General features: G+C 41.7%; 1 protein-coding gene across 1 annotated transcript in view; it reads left to right on the plus strand.

Annotated features, from left to right (window-relative positions):
- The window catches only part of bmp6 (bone morphogenetic protein 6), a 43485-nt gene that overhangs the window by 21555 nt on the left and 2529 nt on the right, over positions 1-19401 (plus strand). Inside the window, exons 2-5 of the mRNA XM_035142397.2 lie at positions 3904-4096; positions 8019-8167; positions 9955-10152; positions 18417-18493. Coding sequence (XP_034998288.1) covers positions 3904-4096; positions 8019-8167; positions 9955-10152; positions 18417-18493 — 617 coding nt within the window. The remainder of the gene's footprint in view (positions 1-3903; positions 4097-8018; positions 8168-9954; positions 10153-18416; positions 18494-19401) is intronic.

Here is a 19401-nt window from a genome sequence, read left to right on the forward strand (position 1 = left end):
TCAGACTGTCAGACTGTGGCTTTCTTCAGATTTCACAGTATTACAGTAATTGTTTGTCCTCATCTGGTTGTTCGAAGCGACTCCCTTGTCAGAGAGGATAAAAACTGGTTGATTTTTACTTGAACCGGCCAGTGAGTTGTAAAACGAGCTCTTGTGTTGAAAGACATATTCTGTGGATTTCATTAAAAACCTGAGTGAATACATTTTTCACCTCAGTGAAAACATTTCTCTCCTCAGCCAGAATCTCTTTCAGTCCACTAGTATGATTCTATGAGGATTTGTACCATTTCTTTTCAAGAAATGCAAAGTATTAGACGATGCCAGTTGAATTCTGGGACCAGGCTGTTTACAGCCTTGTTACCTCACTGGAACTGGAACAGGAAGACTGTGGTGACACTGGACAACTCCCAGATTGTGTGTGTGTGTGTGTGTGTGTGTGTGTGTGTGTGTGTGTGTGTGTGTGTGTGTGTGTGTGTGTGTGTGTGTGTGTGTGTGTGTGTGTGTGTGTGTGTGTGTGTGTGTGTGTGTGTGTGTTTGAAACAGACACAGTTTTAACTTTGTGTGGTGGCTACACAAATAAAAACGTCTGTGACGAAGAGGAATGCAATGGCTGCATTTATACAACATTATACAGACAGTACAGAAGTGTGACAAACTATTAGGGCAACTTCGAGAGAAAAGAGATTCTGAGAAAAACATTATAATTTTATGAGACTTTCATCTCATTAAATTACTTACTTAACTTAACTTTATGCTCGTAATATTACTACTTTCTTCTCAATTAAAACTTAGTTCTCATTTAATTAAGACTTCTATGATGACACTATTATATATATATTCTTAAATACGACTTTATTGTTGTAGCATTATGAAATATTTTCCATTACATTATGACTTAATTTTCAACTACGACAGTTTCTATAACATTATGACTTTATCCTTATTAAATTACATCTTAACATAACATTTTATTTTCAAGTAGGGCTTTATTTTTATTAGATTATGACCTCATTCTTGTAATATTACGACTTTCAATTACAGCTTGATTCTCGTAATATTACTTTATTCTTAATAACATATTTCTTGGAATACCATGACTTTTTATATTACTTAGATTATGAAATCTCCATCATTTCATTCATCACAATGGCCTTAATGCTCCATTGTACTAACGGGCAGTCTAGTGGGGAAAATGACTGTCACGTCAGCCTCATTGTTCTAAGCAAAAGTAAATCCAAACGTCAGCATTTCAGCTTTTATGTAAAGGTCTCTGAGATTTTCTACAATGAACACACAACACAGTAAACGTAATAAATATTTGAAACATGTGGAACTCCTCCTGAATCTTTTGTGCCAAAAAGTCAGTAGATTCCCATATAGGGAATATGTAATTTAAAGCTGTTGGTCTTTGAGCTCGGGGGTGTTGAAGGGAGCGTTGTAAAGTCATTTAGAGTTCCATGACCTCTGCCTCCACACACACACACACACACACACCGACTCACAGAAGCTTAGCTGATCGATCTACCCTTCAACACAAGACCAGACCAGTCACTGCGACATCTGCGCGCGCGCGTGTGTGTGTGTGCGTGTGTGTGTGTGTGTGTGGGCGGCTCATGGAGCGAGATGATGAAATGGTCACTGTCGCGTCTGATAGAAGTCACAGTGAGGCTGATGTGAATAACATGTCCTCCGCTATAGGTGGTTTCCTTTGCTTCAGTGGAAAGTGTTTGAAGAACAAAGAGGCAGAGCTGGCTGAGAACTGAGAACCTGCAATCATCACCAGTTGTTTTGACCAAATCACAGCACACACGCACGCACACGCACGCATGCACACACACACATTTTGAATTCCCTCAGTAATGCGACGAATGTCATGTCTTTCCCTGTCTCCTCCGCACAGCAGTCTTTGTTACATATAGGTTCAGTGTGTATACAGTTTGGAAAAGTCTGGGGGATAAGGGCAGCTCTGACCTTCTTAAGTGTGGGTACAAGGTGGGGCCGGCACTTTTGGGAGAGTCTGATTGGTTCTAGTGTTCCCACATCAACACAATTTTCTTTTCGGCTATGACTCAGGGAATAAAATGTGTCATTGGTCCATTTTGGGTTGGTCCCCACATCATAAAATTACCAGAGGTTTTTAACAAGCCTGGCTGAGGAACAAAACTCAATTTTAGTTACCTCAGGTTTGGGCTGTAAACGTATCTGAATAAATCTTCAAAATAAAATGAAATGTTTTATATATATATTGTCCTGATAGATCACTACTTTACTTTTTTCAGTATCTCAGATATCTGCTGCCTTTGTCTCACACCCTGTCCACACTGGTGCGAAAATTGCTAAATTATCTTTTGCCTCCTGTTCAAAGGGCACGTTTTCAAAAACTGCGGTTTATGTGTATCTCTGTGTACTTGTAAAACTACGTGTTCGGGAAACGGCGCTCACAATGTGTTTCTCTAGTATTTGACAGATCATTGGTGTTGACTTTATGGCCTCCTACTGGCCTGGCATGCTTGTTGGGGTGTTTGCAGTTGTTTTGTGTTTGGATCTTGTTCTCATTAGGACACACACTCACAGATTAACAGTCTGCTTATCTATAGGCTTATCCTATTTGTTGATTTAAGCGGTACCAGACTAGTTAGACATTTGGTCATTATGTTTATCAGGAAGGAAATTTAACCAGATAACAAAATACAGAAAGATGTGGCTGACCAACAAACATGAAACTAGAAGGTGACTCTGTGCACACCTCCACGAAGGCTAATGCCCTTTCTCGACATGACAAAGAAGTTTTTCCAATTATTATTTTCTGATGATAACACAAGAAATCTCTAAGTGTTTGCTCCTTTGCTGCATTGTATACCTGCATGCTCACTTGCACTACCATCCATTAAGTTTTTACCCTCCACGCAAACAGTCCCCCCTCATTGCGAGTGAGAGTGACCTTCCTGCACGTACATGCACGGCTACTGCTGCAGAGAAAGTAAAACAATTTTTCTGGATCTGCTCATTTATCCAGATCTGCACCAAAATACCATGAATTCTTCCCTGACCCATATTGCATCCTTCCACCAAGTCACGTGGTAATCTGTTCTGTAGTTTTTGCATAATCCTGCTCGCTAATAGACAAACAAACAAAATGGAAACATAACCTCCTTGGCAGAGGTAAACATTGTATGGTCTATTATATCTATTGGCTGAATTGGTGCATGGATATTTCTGCATGTGACCTTTTAATTGCATTAAACATGGCTCTCGCTATTCATTTCCCTCTCAGCATTCTGTGTGTCCGTCGACACTCTGACTCTGAAGGCCCTTTGCCGTGGGAGAAAAAACCTCTAGCCGGGACAGAAACCAATTCCCCTGAGAGCACAGTATCATTATGGTGCATATTGCACTTAAAAGCATAGAGGGGAACACTTCTGTTGGTTTTTGTCATTTCACTCTGTCAGAAGTGGTCGCACAGCGTCTCTTAAGTTCGCTGCTGCTGAAAAAATCATGGGCTTTTGCTTTGGACTGATGATAACAGGGGTTTATTTAGGGAAACAGGAAGCCATGAAACCTATTAGACCTTAAGTATAAATCATGTGATCGTTTTAAAGGCTTCTTTGGTTGACCTCAGCGCAGTGTGTGAAAAGAATACCCACTCATCAATCACTACTGTCTATTTTTAGACTGAAGCCCTGTTTGTACATATGCAGTTTCATCCTTTTTGTAGTGAAGGAACCATGAATGTGAGAGGAGCCATTGGAAAAGCATCAAATTTAGATAACTTGTAGAGGAGCAAACTTGCATAACAGTTCATAACATCATGCAGAGAGAGTAAATAAGTAGTTTCTCTCTCTCTCACTCTCTCTCTGTGGATAATGTTGTGACGCTCAGTGTTTGTGTGTGTTCATCCCACAGTGGAGTACGACAGCGAGCTCTCCCCACAGCGGCGTCACCACAAGGAGTTCAAGTTCAACCTCTCGCAGATCCCCGAGGGCGAGGCCGTCACCGCGGCGGAGTTCCGTCTCTACAAGGAGTGCGTGAGCCGCACCTTCCGCAACGACACCTTCCTACTCAAAGTCTACCAGGTGGTCAAGGAGCACCCTGACAGGTAACACACACACACACACACACACACACACACACACACACACACACACACACACACACACACACACACACACACACACACACACACACACACACACACACACACACACACAATTCTCAGCATCACAGTTTGTCATCATTTTATTTACGCAAAATCAGTTTATACACATACTTGTACGTCACTGGAAACTGGAGTGAAATCATCAGGTTTTGTGGGCTTTGACGTAGCTTGGCCGTGGGCGACAACATGCGTGTGCATTAATCCACCCTTGGGTGGGTCCAGTAGGTTTGTACAAACAAGAAACAGGGAGTTAATGAAAACAAGCCCATGACTTTTGTCAGGACACACGAAGTTTGGGATTATGATCACCTTCGCCAAGGAGGTTATGTTTTCTCCCCCGTCTGTTTTTGTTTTGTTTCGTAAGCAAGGTCACGCAAAAGCTACTGCACGTATTGTCACAAATCTTGGGGGAAGGCCCAGGGAAAAACCCATTAAAGTTTGGTGTGGATGTGCATCAGGGGGCAGATCCAGGAATTTCTGTGATATAGGGAGTTTTTCAAAATGTTCACAATTTTTTCAGGGAATAATTCATGGATCTTGATTTAAAAAAATCAGGCACATTTAGGGAACTGATATCCATGAGTGTGTGCAGCTTGATTGAACTTAAGAGGACTGTTGGGCCTTGGAGGTATGTGCTCTACTGCCATGTAGTTTTATTTAAAAGTTGCCTTTCTGTGTTTCACTCTATCTCTGCCATTCTCCCTGTGTGTTACAGATGCTGCGCCCATGCTATGTTTATAATGTAAAATCAAGCATAACCACATCTTACAGAAATAGCACAGCTTCAAAAAATCCTCCCGCCCCCTAAATGAGCACAGCTAATACACGCCAAACATTTACATTACATCCGCAGGGGTACATAAACATCCGGCGAGGATTCTGAATGATATTTGTGTTTAATGGAGCCGAGTGCCCGGTGAGAAGAAGTTTTTGATTTATATTTTTAGACTAACAGCTTATATATAACCCTGTATAATTTGATTATCAATGGTTATTCACCAAGCATTCTCCTTTAAAGCTGGTGATGTTTAGAGAGAGACCACCTAACACCTTTAGGTGGTCTCTCTAACACCAGCTGTGCACTCTGAAGATCCAGGTTCAAGCTGATCCACTTTATGTCCTTTGAGAACCTCAGATCTAGATGTTAGCAAGATATATTTGGAGTATCAAGAGCTGTATATTTCTGCTGCGTTCCCTTATCCCTTCAATGTGTGGTTTGTGCTCCCCAGCCTGGAGGTAAAGCCTTTTATTTGTACAGATATTTGGAGATTAAAGGGCCCATATGTCTCCAATTTCTCTATTATTACAGGACACATTTTTTTCTTACCTAGAAGAAAATTACAGCGTGGATGGTGCTCTGTCAGGTGGGGGGGGGAAATTGCCATGTTCTTATCTACATCCTCCTCAGCGGTGAAAGTACTGGTTTGACTGAGGTTTGGTTTGAGACAATACTATAAAATCGTTGTTGTTGTTTTTCCCCATTTTCCGCCCTTTGCATCCAAGGTAATTAGGCAGCCAGCAGGGAGCCTGTTAACGTTCTCATTTCTCTTTCCCGTTAAAGGCCTGACTCCTGCTTTGACTCTAAGGCGTAATGATAGAGCACTAATTAGCCTGACACCCTTTGTACTTCTAATTAGACTGGGGAGGTTTCACCAAATAGCTGACAAGGAATGTAAGAGATTACAATGTAAAAAATGTGGCGGGCCTGGGATATTTAGCCAGCGATGATGCCGTAGCTAACATTACGATTTGATAATTTATGGTTGTAATAAAGTTATAAATGAGTTTGAATCTCCTGGTATGTAGAACTTCTGTAATCCTTCCCTCCTACATGTCTGACTTACATATTCCTTTAACAGTCTTACAAATATGCTTCAAGCTCTTCAAAAAGATGAAAGCCTTCGCAATAACCAGGCCTGCTGTGAGCTCCGCTCTCCCGCCGCACATTTTAACAACAGTTGCCGACAAGTCTTATAAAGGAGATTTATTGTAGCAAAAAACACAACTGTGACCCCTGACCTCATTATTCCAGTTCATTTAAGCAGTCAGTCAATAAGAGGTTTTACAGTAGGCTGTAGGTAGTTTTCACTCTGTGCACGGGGCTCTTACCCTCCGGACTCCGTCAGCCCGGCTGTGTGTGTCTGTGTGTGTGTGTGTGTGAATGTGTGTTTGGGTAAATGGTTCATGTACTACTCTTTATATTGTACTTATCTAGTCTAATTGACGATGCAAAGAGCTCCCATACATGCCATTCACACACACGCCTGAACGCACACACACACACACACACACACACACACACACACACACACACACACACACACACACACACACACACACACACACACACACACACACAATGATGGTACAACCGTCATTGTCTATTCGGTGTTCAGTATCTGGACCAAGGACACTTAGATATGGTGTGTGTGTGTGTGTGTGTGGTCCAGGTATTACTCATGTTGTGGGGACCTAAATGTTTTTACACAGCTGCATTGTGGGGCCAAAAACAAGTCAAGGTTAGACTAAGTCTCTAAATCAATGGTCAAGGCAATGTAATTTCCTCTGAAGTCATGGAGACACAACTGTGTGTGTGTGTGTGTGTGTGTGAACTTGTACAGTTATTTGTGTGTTATTCACAAATGACACAGCAGCACAAGAAAGTAGCAGCGCAAGGGGAAAATATAGTAAGAATAACAGTATGAATAAAAATAGAAATATGTTTTTTTCTCTTTTTCTTTTGTCTTCCCCTTTTCTTTCAGTTGTTTAAAAACAAAAAGAGGCTTGTTAAATGAACACTGTGTCTGTTGGCTGTGTTATTTCTGGCTGCCAATAAAAAGTGGAATTATAAAAAAAATATATAAATAAGTACAAGGTTTTGTGTGTGTGTGTGTGTGTGTGTGTGTGTGTGTGTGTGTGTGTGTGTGTGTGTGTGTGTGTGTGTGTGTGTGTGTGTGTGTGGGTGGAGGCTCATGCGGAAGCCATGAGAAGCACTGTCATTAATGAGCAATAAGGAGAGGCTGCCGGTGCATCACTGCAGGGGCATTCTCCGAACACCTGGACGATGGCGAGGCTTTGATCTCGGCTGTGTAGGAGGGTCCGACAGAGGCGATGCTATGTTATTACTACTGTAATGGGACAGCCGAAGGACATGTCCTCTTATCACTCACACTCTGTCTTTTCCTTACACGTCCTCAGCTCTTTCTTCATTAAATACGGGGGGTCTTTTACTTACGCAGAGGCCCGGCTGTTCTGAGCTTTAAAGGTCACCTGAGATAACTCGATAAACTAGTCAACTCAGAGTGGTTAGTTGGAAAACAACCTCTCTTTTTTTCATTGACTGTTTTCTTTTATCTTTGGGAAAATGCAATACCGAAAAAGGAAAAACTAAACTAACATATTTTAAAAAATTGGCTTGTTTACAATGATACAGGACTTTCTGGGTTGCCAAACATTTAATGCTACGTTTAGCTTCATTATTTTTTACCTTAAAAATCTTTAGGTGTTAAAAATCTCAAAGACTTGAAATCTCGGAATCATAAACTACCAACTTGAAGATCACCTTAACTATAAACTATAAACGTTAACAGAGTAATTGTTGTGCATTTTTTCAGTAAGCCATTAAAGTCCTTGGTTTGTTAAAATATTCTCATTTCTCTTCTGTTCATCAAATTGTTCATCATATTTCTGTCTTACATTGCAGGAAGTAGCCAAAAAAGCATATTTGGCTAATTAGCTCCCTGCCCAGTTTGACTTTTACAATTACATCATATCATATCATCCTAGAAACTACTCGTTATGAGAAAAGCTTATATAGCTAAAAATATTTGTTTCTTTTGTTTTATCTCGCATGTTCTTCCAGAGAGCCAGACCTGTTCTTGCTGGAATCTCGCAACCTGTGGGCGGCTGAGGAGGGCTGGCTGGAGTTTGACATCACCGCCACCAGTAACCTGTGGGTGATGAGTCCAATGCACAACCTGGGCCTACAGATCAGCCTGGAGACCAGCAGCGGTAAGAGAAATGGTTACATATGTCCAGATGTGTTAGGATCTTGAAAAACAATTTTCAAGTTATTTCTGAGTAAAGTGGATATACAGTCCCCTCAAAAACTATTGGAATGTTAAGGTCAATTCCATTGCTTTTGCTGTACTGAATGTCTCTCTTAGTTTGAACCTAGGGTTTCACCTGTGTAGACTGCATTAGGATGAAACAGCATGATGACCAATGGGAGAAAAACGAGGAATAAAACTATTTGAGCCATGACACAAACATTGGGTGTGGTCAATACAATGTGGAATGTCCTGGAAAAGAAAGAAACTACTGGTGAACTGAGCAAACAGCCATCGAACAGGTCGGCCAAGGACAACAACAGCAGCTGATGACATAAAGAGAGCTGTGGAGAGAAACCCAAAACAGTCAGTGACATCACCACAAATCTCCACGGGGCAGGGGTGAGGGTGTCACAATCCATCGTTTGAAGAGGAGCGAGAGAGCAGGACTACAGAGGCCGCGCCGCAAGATCCAAACCACTCATCAGCAGCAAGCATCAGAGGGCCAGACTGGAATTTACATTTGAAAGCACAGAGACGAGCCGCAGGAGCTCTGGATGAGAGCAAGATAAACCGCAGAAAGGATGTGCGCACGAGCCAAAACATACAAGCTCATCTGTGGAGCACGGCGGAGGTGGTGTCATGGCTGCTCCTGGAACGTGCTCACTAATCTTTATTGATGATGTAACTGGTGATCGCGGCAGCAGAATGAATTCAGAGCTCCACAGAAACGTTTTGTGTGCCAATTTACAGAGAAATGCATCCACGCTAACGGGAGATACATTTCGCCATACATCAAAACAATGAGTCAAATCATCGAGAGGTAAAAGTGGAAGGTTTAAAACAACATGTCAGCCCCTGAAGAGGAGACTGAAGGGAGAAACCCCCTGAAAGAAACAAGAACTGAGAGGAGCTGTGGTAAAAGCATCACAAAGCTCTTTATGTCAGTGGGTCACAGGCTTAATGCAGGTTTCGCATGCAAGGGTTCGGGTTCCACCACATATATGTTATTTATTGAAAGTTACTTTAGGACAGCATGTTCCTTTAGTTTTGCTTTAGTTTTGTTTTCTTTCAAAGCACTGTGAGCACAATTAAATTAAATGAGAAATACTATGCTCATATTTAGCTTCATAATTTTAATTTGAGTCATAACGTGAAAAGGATTAAATGCTCTAATGCTCAGAAAAACCTTCTTCCTAATGTCCATTGCTGCCACTCCTCTTTTCAGCCTCTGTCTGAAACACTTGGTTGAAGCTCCTGTCTATTTAAGGCCCCCCCATGATAAGTCCAAGTATTCTTTGATTGGCCAGCTGACCCACTCTGATGTAATTGGTCAGTTGCTTTCAGCGTGTACAGGAAAAGTCAGTCTCCACTCTCACTTTTTTTGGCTTTGTTGCGGGGCGATCCAGACTACGAGTACATTATGTCATCAAATGACATCACAATACCCCAGGAGTATCGGCTGGCCTACTGACGAGGAGCTCCCTTGACCACTGACTTGGGGTTTTTAACTTTTCAGGACTTTTACAGACACAAAAAACCCGTACAAAAAACTAGAGGAAAGAAAAAATTAAAAGCATAATATGTTTTTTTTCTCTCAAAGATTGACTTTTGATTTACTTTTTTATAGCTGTAATGAACAAAATAACTGAAAAAAGAAAGTAATTTAGGCAACATGTGCAAAGCAACATGACTGTGGTGGAAAATCTGGCTTTGTGTAATTTTGCGTTGCTGTTCCTTTTCTAACAGGACAGAGCATCACTTCTAAAGAGGCGGGGCTAGTAGGACGCGACGGCGCCCTGGAGAAGCAGCCTTTCATGGTGGCGTTCTTCAAAGTCAGTGAAGTGTACATCCGCACCGCCCGCTCCACTGGCGGCAAACGTCGCCAGCAGCAACGCAACCGGTCCACACAACCACAAGACGGATCCAGAGGGCTCAGCCTCACAGGTCAGTCTGACGTCGACTAAACAAACCTTGAATTTAAGCAACCTCATCTCAAAGTGCCGTAAACAGACACAGATGGCAGTGCCCGTATCAGGGATATTTTGCCTTCAGTTTTGCATAGTCCTCCCAATTTAGTTTTTATTGCGTTATTAATTGTTATTATCCATCAGCCCCCATTGGACAAAAAATGTAAGCCTAGGGGTAACATCCAAAATCTGTCTGTACTGTAGTGTGGGCTAAGTCTGTGTGGTTCCTGCAGTTCTACAGGCGAAAAATCCTACCTGTGTTGCTGGTCCTTTGCCATCCATAAAGATTTTACCATCTTCGGCAGGCGAATCATTTCACAGAATTTACTTTGTGCTTGCAAACCTGCATCTTGAGCACGAAATGTAGTTTTTTCATTGCAATATATACAAAATATGTGTATTATGAAAATGATTGATAGATGGATTGGAGGGTTGGCTTTGAATTTAACCAGTAAACTTTAACAGTAAAATTGAGTAAGGAAGGGAAAGTACTTTAAGAATTAGGGTCAGACAAAATTAAAAATAATGTGTATGATAGGAAAACAAGTAGACAATGCTAAAAAAGCGTGAATATTATATAATTTAACACAAAGACTATACTCCTCCCCCATTCTCTCGCTATTTAGCAGCTGATACAAAGAGCAGGTTTAAGCCTGATGTTATGAGCTCTGCACGCTTTTCAAATTAAATCAAACCTTAATCCACTCACCCATCACCTGCTGTGTAACTCTGGCCAGACTTTCCATCTCTTAAAGCCTCGACGCTGCTGTGAGGCTTCATTGTGTGACTCCTGCTGTACATAAAGCTGCTACTCAGTGGGCCTGCTGTTCATATGAAGTCTAATCCCTGGCTAACTTGACAGATGAAGCACAGTGTTAATATTAAGCCTTTGTATCAGAGCTGAGCCCTGTGTGGAGCAGTCAAGAAAATGTCTCCTGCAGGCAACCACCTGTTTATGTTAAATATCTGTATTATTCTACATGTTAATACATTCAAACTTTTCAGTGATTTCATTAAAACCCTTAAAAAGGTTTGGGTTTAATGAGAGAGTGGTTGTAACAAATAAAAGTCAAGCTTTTCACCTTTCACACTACATCCTGTGTAACATTCACACTGGATAAAAATGATGTGGTACAGAACTGTCCAACATAGACATAATTCCTACAGATACTGGACTCTAGGGTCATAATATTATATATAACTTAACTCAGTCAACGTCACTTCATTTGCTGAGGAATTGCTTTTACAGTCAACATTTTACGAGATGGATTTATTGCTGAAATAAGATCTAAAGTATACGTTATTGATATAGCATGTTTAAAAAAACACAGTTGATCAAAGTATAAAAATATATGTAAGATTTACAACAAAGAATAAATAGTGAATAGAAAAAGTACTCAAATTGAAGGCCAGACAGAAGAAGTGGATCTTCGGCAATGATTAAATGTTTCTTGGGTCTGAGCAATTCTTATGTTAACAAGTAAGTTAAGATCAGTAAAACTGAGTTCAACAAAGTTTGCATTTTATTTACCGAGAAGATGGGCATTTACGTTTATATTTTATGTAAAGTTATTCACATATTTATTCACATATTTGGTTGTATTTGTGTTTTCCTTTCATTCATATTATAAAGTTTAGTAGTATTTTCAAATATTAGGCCTCAATGACATTTCTTTTGGTTTGATAATTGATTGTTTGACATTGTTTGGCCCAGCAGCAGCTTACGTTCAGCTCACCTGTTTTCTGGACCCATGTCAGAGTTACGATAAATGACCATAAACATACTTGTGTTTCTGTTAACCTGAGCTGACGCTTCGACCAAAGACACACATGTCTGCTCCCTCTAAACCCACAGCCAAATCTGGGTCATAGCTGGCTCGGTACACTGACACAGCCACGAACGGCCCGACTTGGCAGACTACCTGAGAAACGATTTACCTCTGCTCTGCTTCTTCTGCTACTTGTGTTTAATGGCTCTACCATCTGTGTGGCACACAGACGTATTTGTTGGACAAGTTGGGATTGTTTTCACTGCTGCTCCCTGAAAGTCCTCTGCTCGGATTTGTTGCCTCTATTTTCTGTTTGTTACGAGCATCTTTATTCCCGGTGGGTTACACTGCACTGCTGTAAAATGAATTCCTGCAGGGATTTTGCAAGAAAGTGAACTTCTACCCCATGAATCAAACTGTATCTGCTTGATGAGAGAGAAAACTTTCCGCAAAGTGAATCTGCCCCCCCCAGAAAGAAAAAAAGAAAATCTGCTCTAACAAGGACAATCTGTTAAATATGCATCCTGGAGGACTGGACTTTACATAACCCAAAACATCAAGACCTCTCCACCTCGCCACTCGGAACGATGCGGAGTGTAAATATTTAGATCCGACACAGGAAGCGTGGAGGCCCCCCTCGCGGCAGCCGAGTGTCCGCGGCCAGCGAGAGCGCTGCTGGGACTGGACGGGATGGGAGGATCCGCCAGGAATTCAGGAGGGCATATGGTTTCAATACCGCATCACTCACTCCAGAGACAGGGAGGAGGACAGGATGGATGGGGAGAGCATCCGTCTTGTGGAGCGCTCATGGGGGGAGAAGCAAAACGTGGACTGTGTCCCCCTTAGTTTCAGACCACCACAACTCCAGCTAAAAACGAAAGCGTGTCACTGATAATTAATTTTCTCCAAAAACACATGAAGATCTGAGGCGGAGAGGCAGCGATCTGTTTGTTTTTAATTACTGCAGCGTGCTACCTTCCACACAGTCAGCTTTCTGTTACTCGACTGTGTGTTTTCTAAAAATACTTTCTCTCCTCTGGCTAAATTGCACACTCCTGACCTGTGGTCAACCACTGCACTAAATTTAATGCAACTTTTTTACAGAGTTTGTTGCCATTTTGTCCGTCAGAGCTATTTTCGTGATTTAGACATTTTTATAATTTTGGCAATAGAGCTTTGCTTTGACATAGATAAGTGTCAGCTAAGCATCAACGGAGAAACCTTATTTCACCAACCCCTCGTGAGGTTTTGTGTCTTGCTGTTTCCTCGATTTCGCAGTGTTAATGACTTGGATTAAATATGACGTGATATTAAATGTCTTCCAGATGTCATAAGAGGTAAACTTCTACAACGACTAGGGCACTAGAAGAGAACTGTGGGATACACCTGTGTCAAGGACCAACAGTCCCCTTATGAAACCGCATTTAAATTCAATAGATCCACATTTTTATTTGGAGCTGCAGCAAATTTCACACACTCATTAATATCAGGCCCCGAAGCAAACCTGATTTTTGTTTAAAAAATTAAATCCATCAAATAGTCCCTGAGAAATCAAGGAAAGTGTTGGAAAACAGCCTATCTTGCAATGTTAAAGAAAGGCAAAACTAATCCTTTATCCACCCCCTAATCCGGATCTGGATTAGAGGTTCTCTCCTCACCTAAACCACATTTTTAGGTAGGTCAGTAGTTTTTGCATAATCCTGCTAACTAACAGACGGACAAAACAAGACATAACCTCCCTGAAGGAGGTAATAAATCAACTGCGTGTCTCATGTTTTACCCACTAAACAGACAATTTTGAAAGGGGAAGTTCTCCTTTTTTGTCTTTTATAAATTCCATTTTCTCTTTGGAGCGATGAGGAAAATGCAGGAATATTTTTCATGGCGTCCAAAACCTCTGATTGTGATGCTGGGCAGCGATTTCTACTGTGCGCACATCAGGCACCTCTAAAAGAACAATGAAACACCTTTTAAAAGGTAATTTAGGGTTTTATGGGCAAAGCAGTCCGGGGAGGTACTCGGAGTCGGGCTGGGCTCTGGCTGCGGGGGAAGTTAACAACCATCCAGGGAAGGAATATCACGTCCCAGCGCAGCACAGGCTGCCTGCGAGGCCTGTAATTAGGCCTATCCAGTCATTAGCTGCACGGCTAAAAGACTGACCACGCTAACAATATCGCTTAAAGAATTATAATAACACAGCACTCAGCCAGCTGTGTTTTTTCATCTGTCTCTCCTCCCTCCTCCTCATTCTCCTCGCTCCATCCCCGCCCGACCTCCTTTTGTTTACTGTTGGAGTAATTAGACGTAGTGGAGCTCCCTCGCAGGGTTTAATAACCTCTGTGATGAAAGACAGGAAGAAAGATAAAGCTTCAGTAGTATAGTGGCTGGTGGGAGGGAGACGAGAGACAACAGTGACATTCTGCTTTCATGTCCTCTTCGCCGACGGGACTCTCTCCTTCCTCCTTCCGGGTGACGAGGACCCAGATTTTATTTTAAACGTCTGAACCCGAGTTTTCTCTCGCCGCCCCACCAGCCCGATGGGAGTTCATGTAATTTCTACAGTAAAAGCTGCAATCTTTTCTCTAGAATGAGTAATGATATGAGAAATTTGTAGAGCAAACTATAGACTTACAGTAAAGTGGTTTGGGAGATTGTGGCCTGTCAGACGTCACACACACACACACCCACACACACACACATACATACTTCCTACGTGGAACACCCAGACTATAACGTCTGTATTGGCGTCATCCGATTCCTGTGTTTTCCAAACGACGTGTGGTAGATTTCTACTTTTCCTCCCGTCAGAGAGGCTGCTGAAAGTGTTTCAGGTGTTTCATGAATGGTTGGTAGTGCAGTGAAGGGTTAATATCAACCCAACACTCAAACTGTGCCGCACATCAAAGGTCTCAGTGTTAAAGAGCCACAATGCTTACGTTCAGTAATGAGTAATGTTTCCCCTGCCATTGAATAGACAGGGTGGGAACGGGCTGCTGGTGTCCCACCTCAATGAATTCAATGTGAATGGGTTCGAGTGCAACGTTTTTTTACTTTCGCACGGCCAAGCGGATGTTTGCCCACTCACAGGGAAACATTTCCAGGTACAACACAGTTAGGTAAGCTGCTGCGGTGGGGGAGAGGAGCTCAGTGCCAACGCTGCTTTCTTTTCATTTAATATACAAATATTTGGTCTGGACGTTTGTGTAAGAAAGGGGTGAAATGAGAGTTCATGGTTCTGATGATGCTTCATGAGTTGTTCAGTATTTTAGAAACCAGTATTTTATTGAACAAATCCATGCCACCGATTGCGCGATAAAAAGTTTGCAAATTTCGCTTCTGCAGTTCCCCCTGGAGGCAGAACATCTCAAGACTGTGTGGCGACGCAAGGACAAAGCAGCCGAACACAGGCTTATTACAATTGCATCAAAAAATTAAGACTTTATGTAAAATTTTAAAACCCAGGTCTGTTTTATAATTTCAAAACAGATTTTCTTCAAAACTCTTTTTCTAACTTTTTGTCAACATTGTGATGTGTACCAAACTTTGTGAGAACCAGGTGAATGGGTGAAGTATAGAAAGGATGACATTTTAATAAGCATCATCGTTAATATAAGTATTCCCTTCACAATCAGTCAGTATTTCAAGTTCCTTCCCACCTTCGCTCTCTGTCGAGGAAAAAGAAACGAGTGGGATCCTGATGGGAGCCGGAGCTCAGCAGTTACCATGTGGCGTAACATTTTTACAGGCAGGAAGGAGAGATGTGGTTTATGGGCACCGCAAATCTGAGCCTTTACACTCAATGAAAGCCCACAGTAAATATCAGCCTTATTCCTCTTAAAGAGACCGACAAACTGTGAACGCTGACGGCTTAGAAGGCTGAGAGGTGCAGGGAGAATAAGATGAAGAGGGTATATATTGCTAAATGTTATACCTTGTACTGTACAGCGTAAAGTAAAACAAGATATTCCTATATTACTTTCAGTAGCGAGTCCAGTGACCCACCCAAGATGGCCACATGGGACAAGCAGGTGCTCATCCAACAAAACCCTGAAGAAAGTACGATTGGGTCACAGATTTTAAGAAAACAAATATTGTTTTAAAAGTAATAAGAAAATAAAGATATTCTTTTCCACCCAGACCCATATAAACAATAAAGGTGCAGAAACCCATTAGACTCAATAAAGCATGCAGATAAAACAGCACTAAATGAATCACTAATAAAATGTGCATGCACTCTAAACAAAACTTTTTAAAAACAGAAAAAATAAAAACACTAATACTGCCGTGGGACACAAAGAGCAGGAGAAGGAGAACATCCCATCACAATGCAAGTTTTAAGAGATGTAAAGTAAAACCGGTGTGTGTGTGTTTGCATGTCATGATGGAGTAGAAGCTCATAAATATTGAATATCAGTCACTTTTACTGAAATTCCTGCAGCACAGTAGAAAAGAAAAGATGTCGGAGGTGACATTATCGTGATTAGCGTCACTTCCTCTCTCTATAAACATCACCTCAAGTTCATGTCAGGCCAAGTCGCACCGCCTTGTTCTTTCAATGTTTCCTTCCTCTTATACAAACACTTTACAAACTGAAGAATGCACCTTACACTGCAAGAGAAAAATATTTTTAGTGTAACAGTTATAGGAAAGATCAGTGGAATCCTGCAGCAGCTGGTCTGGGACCAGTCTGTTTCCTCATTGGTGAAGGTCTCAGTACAGTAAATCTGTTCATACGGCTCTTACAGCTGTTGAAGGGGCAGGTCAGTCAGTCCACAGGGAGGGAGGACGAAGACATGTGACCCAGTATCCATGTGCATCATTTGCACATGCACACACTTTACCATACACACTCTTGCACATATAATCTCTGTGTTTCCACATTAGCACACGTCCAGCGAACTCTCTTTCCTTTCAGAAAGGAAGGAACCTGAAACTGGGGGAAACACCTGATTGCATGCAACAGTTATATACGACCCTTTGACCTCACCCCTCGTCCTGCATAGCCAGACTCATCGCCATGGCAATGTGTCTGACGTGGACAGCGGTCAGACTGCACGCATTATGACTCGGCTACAGGGGGAATACAAACTCTCCAGCTTGTTTGTATGTCTATAAACCATCACAATCGTATGTGGTGGCACTAAGCCCCGGATGAAGTGATGGTACCCCTGCAAAATGGTGTTGGGGTAACTGCATGTCGGGGGAAATGCATGTGAGGAGGTGATTACGGTTGCTAAAATAGCTAAAGTGGCTAATTTACAACAAAGAAAATTATACAAAACAACAAATAAAGTCATATCACGAATAAAATGAATGAATAAAGTCATCATTTTAGGCTCAGATAATTTCACCCTTTTTCTGGCCCTAATTGTACTTAACAACGTAAGCAGTAGTCAGAAAAACCATATTGTGGCCCACACAAAACCCCAACAAAAATACACTAAGGTTTTCTACCAAAACATTAGTTTTTAGCTTTATGATTAACTTTGGACTTTGGGGACGTGTCGTCCAAAAATCCAATGCAATAAAATCCCTTGTGTGCTCAAGGCTGAAGTATTATTTAAGGCATTGTAGGGCCACCAAGACACTTGGTTTGCTTATGACTTTAGGTGGTCAAGGTTAACTCCCTCCTGGATTACAGTCTTTTAACAATACACGACCTTAGTCGCTGCCATAAACTCCATTTTCTCTCTCTCTTTATTTTTCTCCGGGAGGTTTGTGAAGAAGAAAAAAAAAGTTTTCAAAACTATAAAGGCCAGACAGTGAAAGTAAGTGAGAGAGAGAGAGAGTCCTCGAGGAGTCAGTGGAAAGTTGGTGTCACAGTCTAACAGTGTGTTGACTGATGCCAGCAATGACCTTCTCGACTGTAAAAACCAAACGTATACCTGGGACTGACCGCCCCGGCTGCCGGGCAGCTGCAGAGTGGAACAGACATAATTGAGAAGAAAGTGCAGAGCGGGAGAGCCCATAAACACACACGTCACTGCGTCACCGCTTGTGCTCATGCCATGCAACATTTAAATGCAGATTCTGAGTGTATTGTGGCACTTTCACACGGTTTAATTGGATTTTTTTTTTTAATTGCTGTGTGACCTCCCCTTAGCAGTGTTTTAAGGGACTTTGTGGGACCCAGGCAAAAGGGACCTGCAGGGCCTGAAATCAAACTAAAGCAAAGTGCAAACCCCGACCATCATCCCAGGAGTAACAGAGCTGATTATATTAATTATTGTTTTAATTTGTATTTTTCATTTTATCATTTAATTATTATTATTTGCACTTTGCCCCTTTCATACCACATGGGCTTCTGAAGCTCCTAACTAAACTGTTGCTGCTGTGGACAAACGTAGTCGGCCGTTCTCAGGGGCCCCCTATCAGCCGAGGGCCCCAGACAGTTGACGGTCATGTAGAATCACACATTCATACACACACTAAAAGATGCAGTTTCCTGAGGATGTCTGTTCTTTTGTTGCAGATTACAACAGCAGCGATCAGAAAACAGCCTGCAGACGGCACGAGCTCTACGTCAGCTTCCGGGAGCTGGGCTGGCAGGTAGCAAACACTTTTCTTCACATTTCCATAGATGCAAACAAGTCCTAATGTATATGTGATGAACCAGTGATCCTCACAGTGACTCTCTTTATCTGGGTTTGCTCAAAGCTAAAACATTTCAGTTTTCAAAATAAAGTTTGGTATATTGCTGATCCATAGACACATGATGCTCCAGTATTTTTTTATATTCACACACACGTTTACAGTGCTATTTGACCAGCTCACTACATAATATACACACATATCCACCCCACAGTGTGTCAGGCTGATATGAAACTGGTACTAACAAACCAGGCTGAGCAAAGCTGGGAGAAAGTCTGTTAAAGTATCTTGAGTAGGAGGAGGGGGTAGATTAAGCATCAGGTACGTGTGTGTTATGAGGAAATGTACAGAGGAAGAAATAGAAGAGGACAAATTGGGAGGGGGGCCATGGGAGGGAGCTGTGCAGAAAGAGGAGAAGCAGATGAGTGAGAAGAGAAAGAGCGACAGACTAAGGGAGGAAGGAGGAGAGAAATATGGCTTTTCCGAGCGATTCCACAGACACTAGTGTTTGAACAGAGACTTGTCCTGAGGCATGGAGGTCAGGTAGACTCCTGAAGAAGATGTCAAATGCTACATCCTCAATTTAAAAGTTAAAGCCCATTCTACATGTTATCTATTATAATATTTAATTCAATCATCAAATCATTATCATCTGATTTAATGTCACTGATGTGTTATAATATAAATATTAATAATAGTAGACCCTATTTATCAGATACCTGATGAGACAGCACTGGACCCAAAGGAAATTCAAAAGGACTGCATTGATACACACTCACTTTCTCAATTTATGAGGTTTAATTTAGATAAAACTGATGCAGTATAACAGATCCTCCTATATGAAGATTATAATATTCACTTTTTTT

This window comes from Hippoglossus stenolepis, chromosome 19, assembly GCF_022539355.2.
Source record: "Hippoglossus stenolepis isolate QCI-W04-F060 chromosome 19, HSTE1.2, whole genome shotgun sequence".
NCBI lineage: Eukaryota > Metazoa > Chordata > Actinopteri > Pleuronectiformes > Pleuronectidae > Hippoglossus > Hippoglossus stenolepis.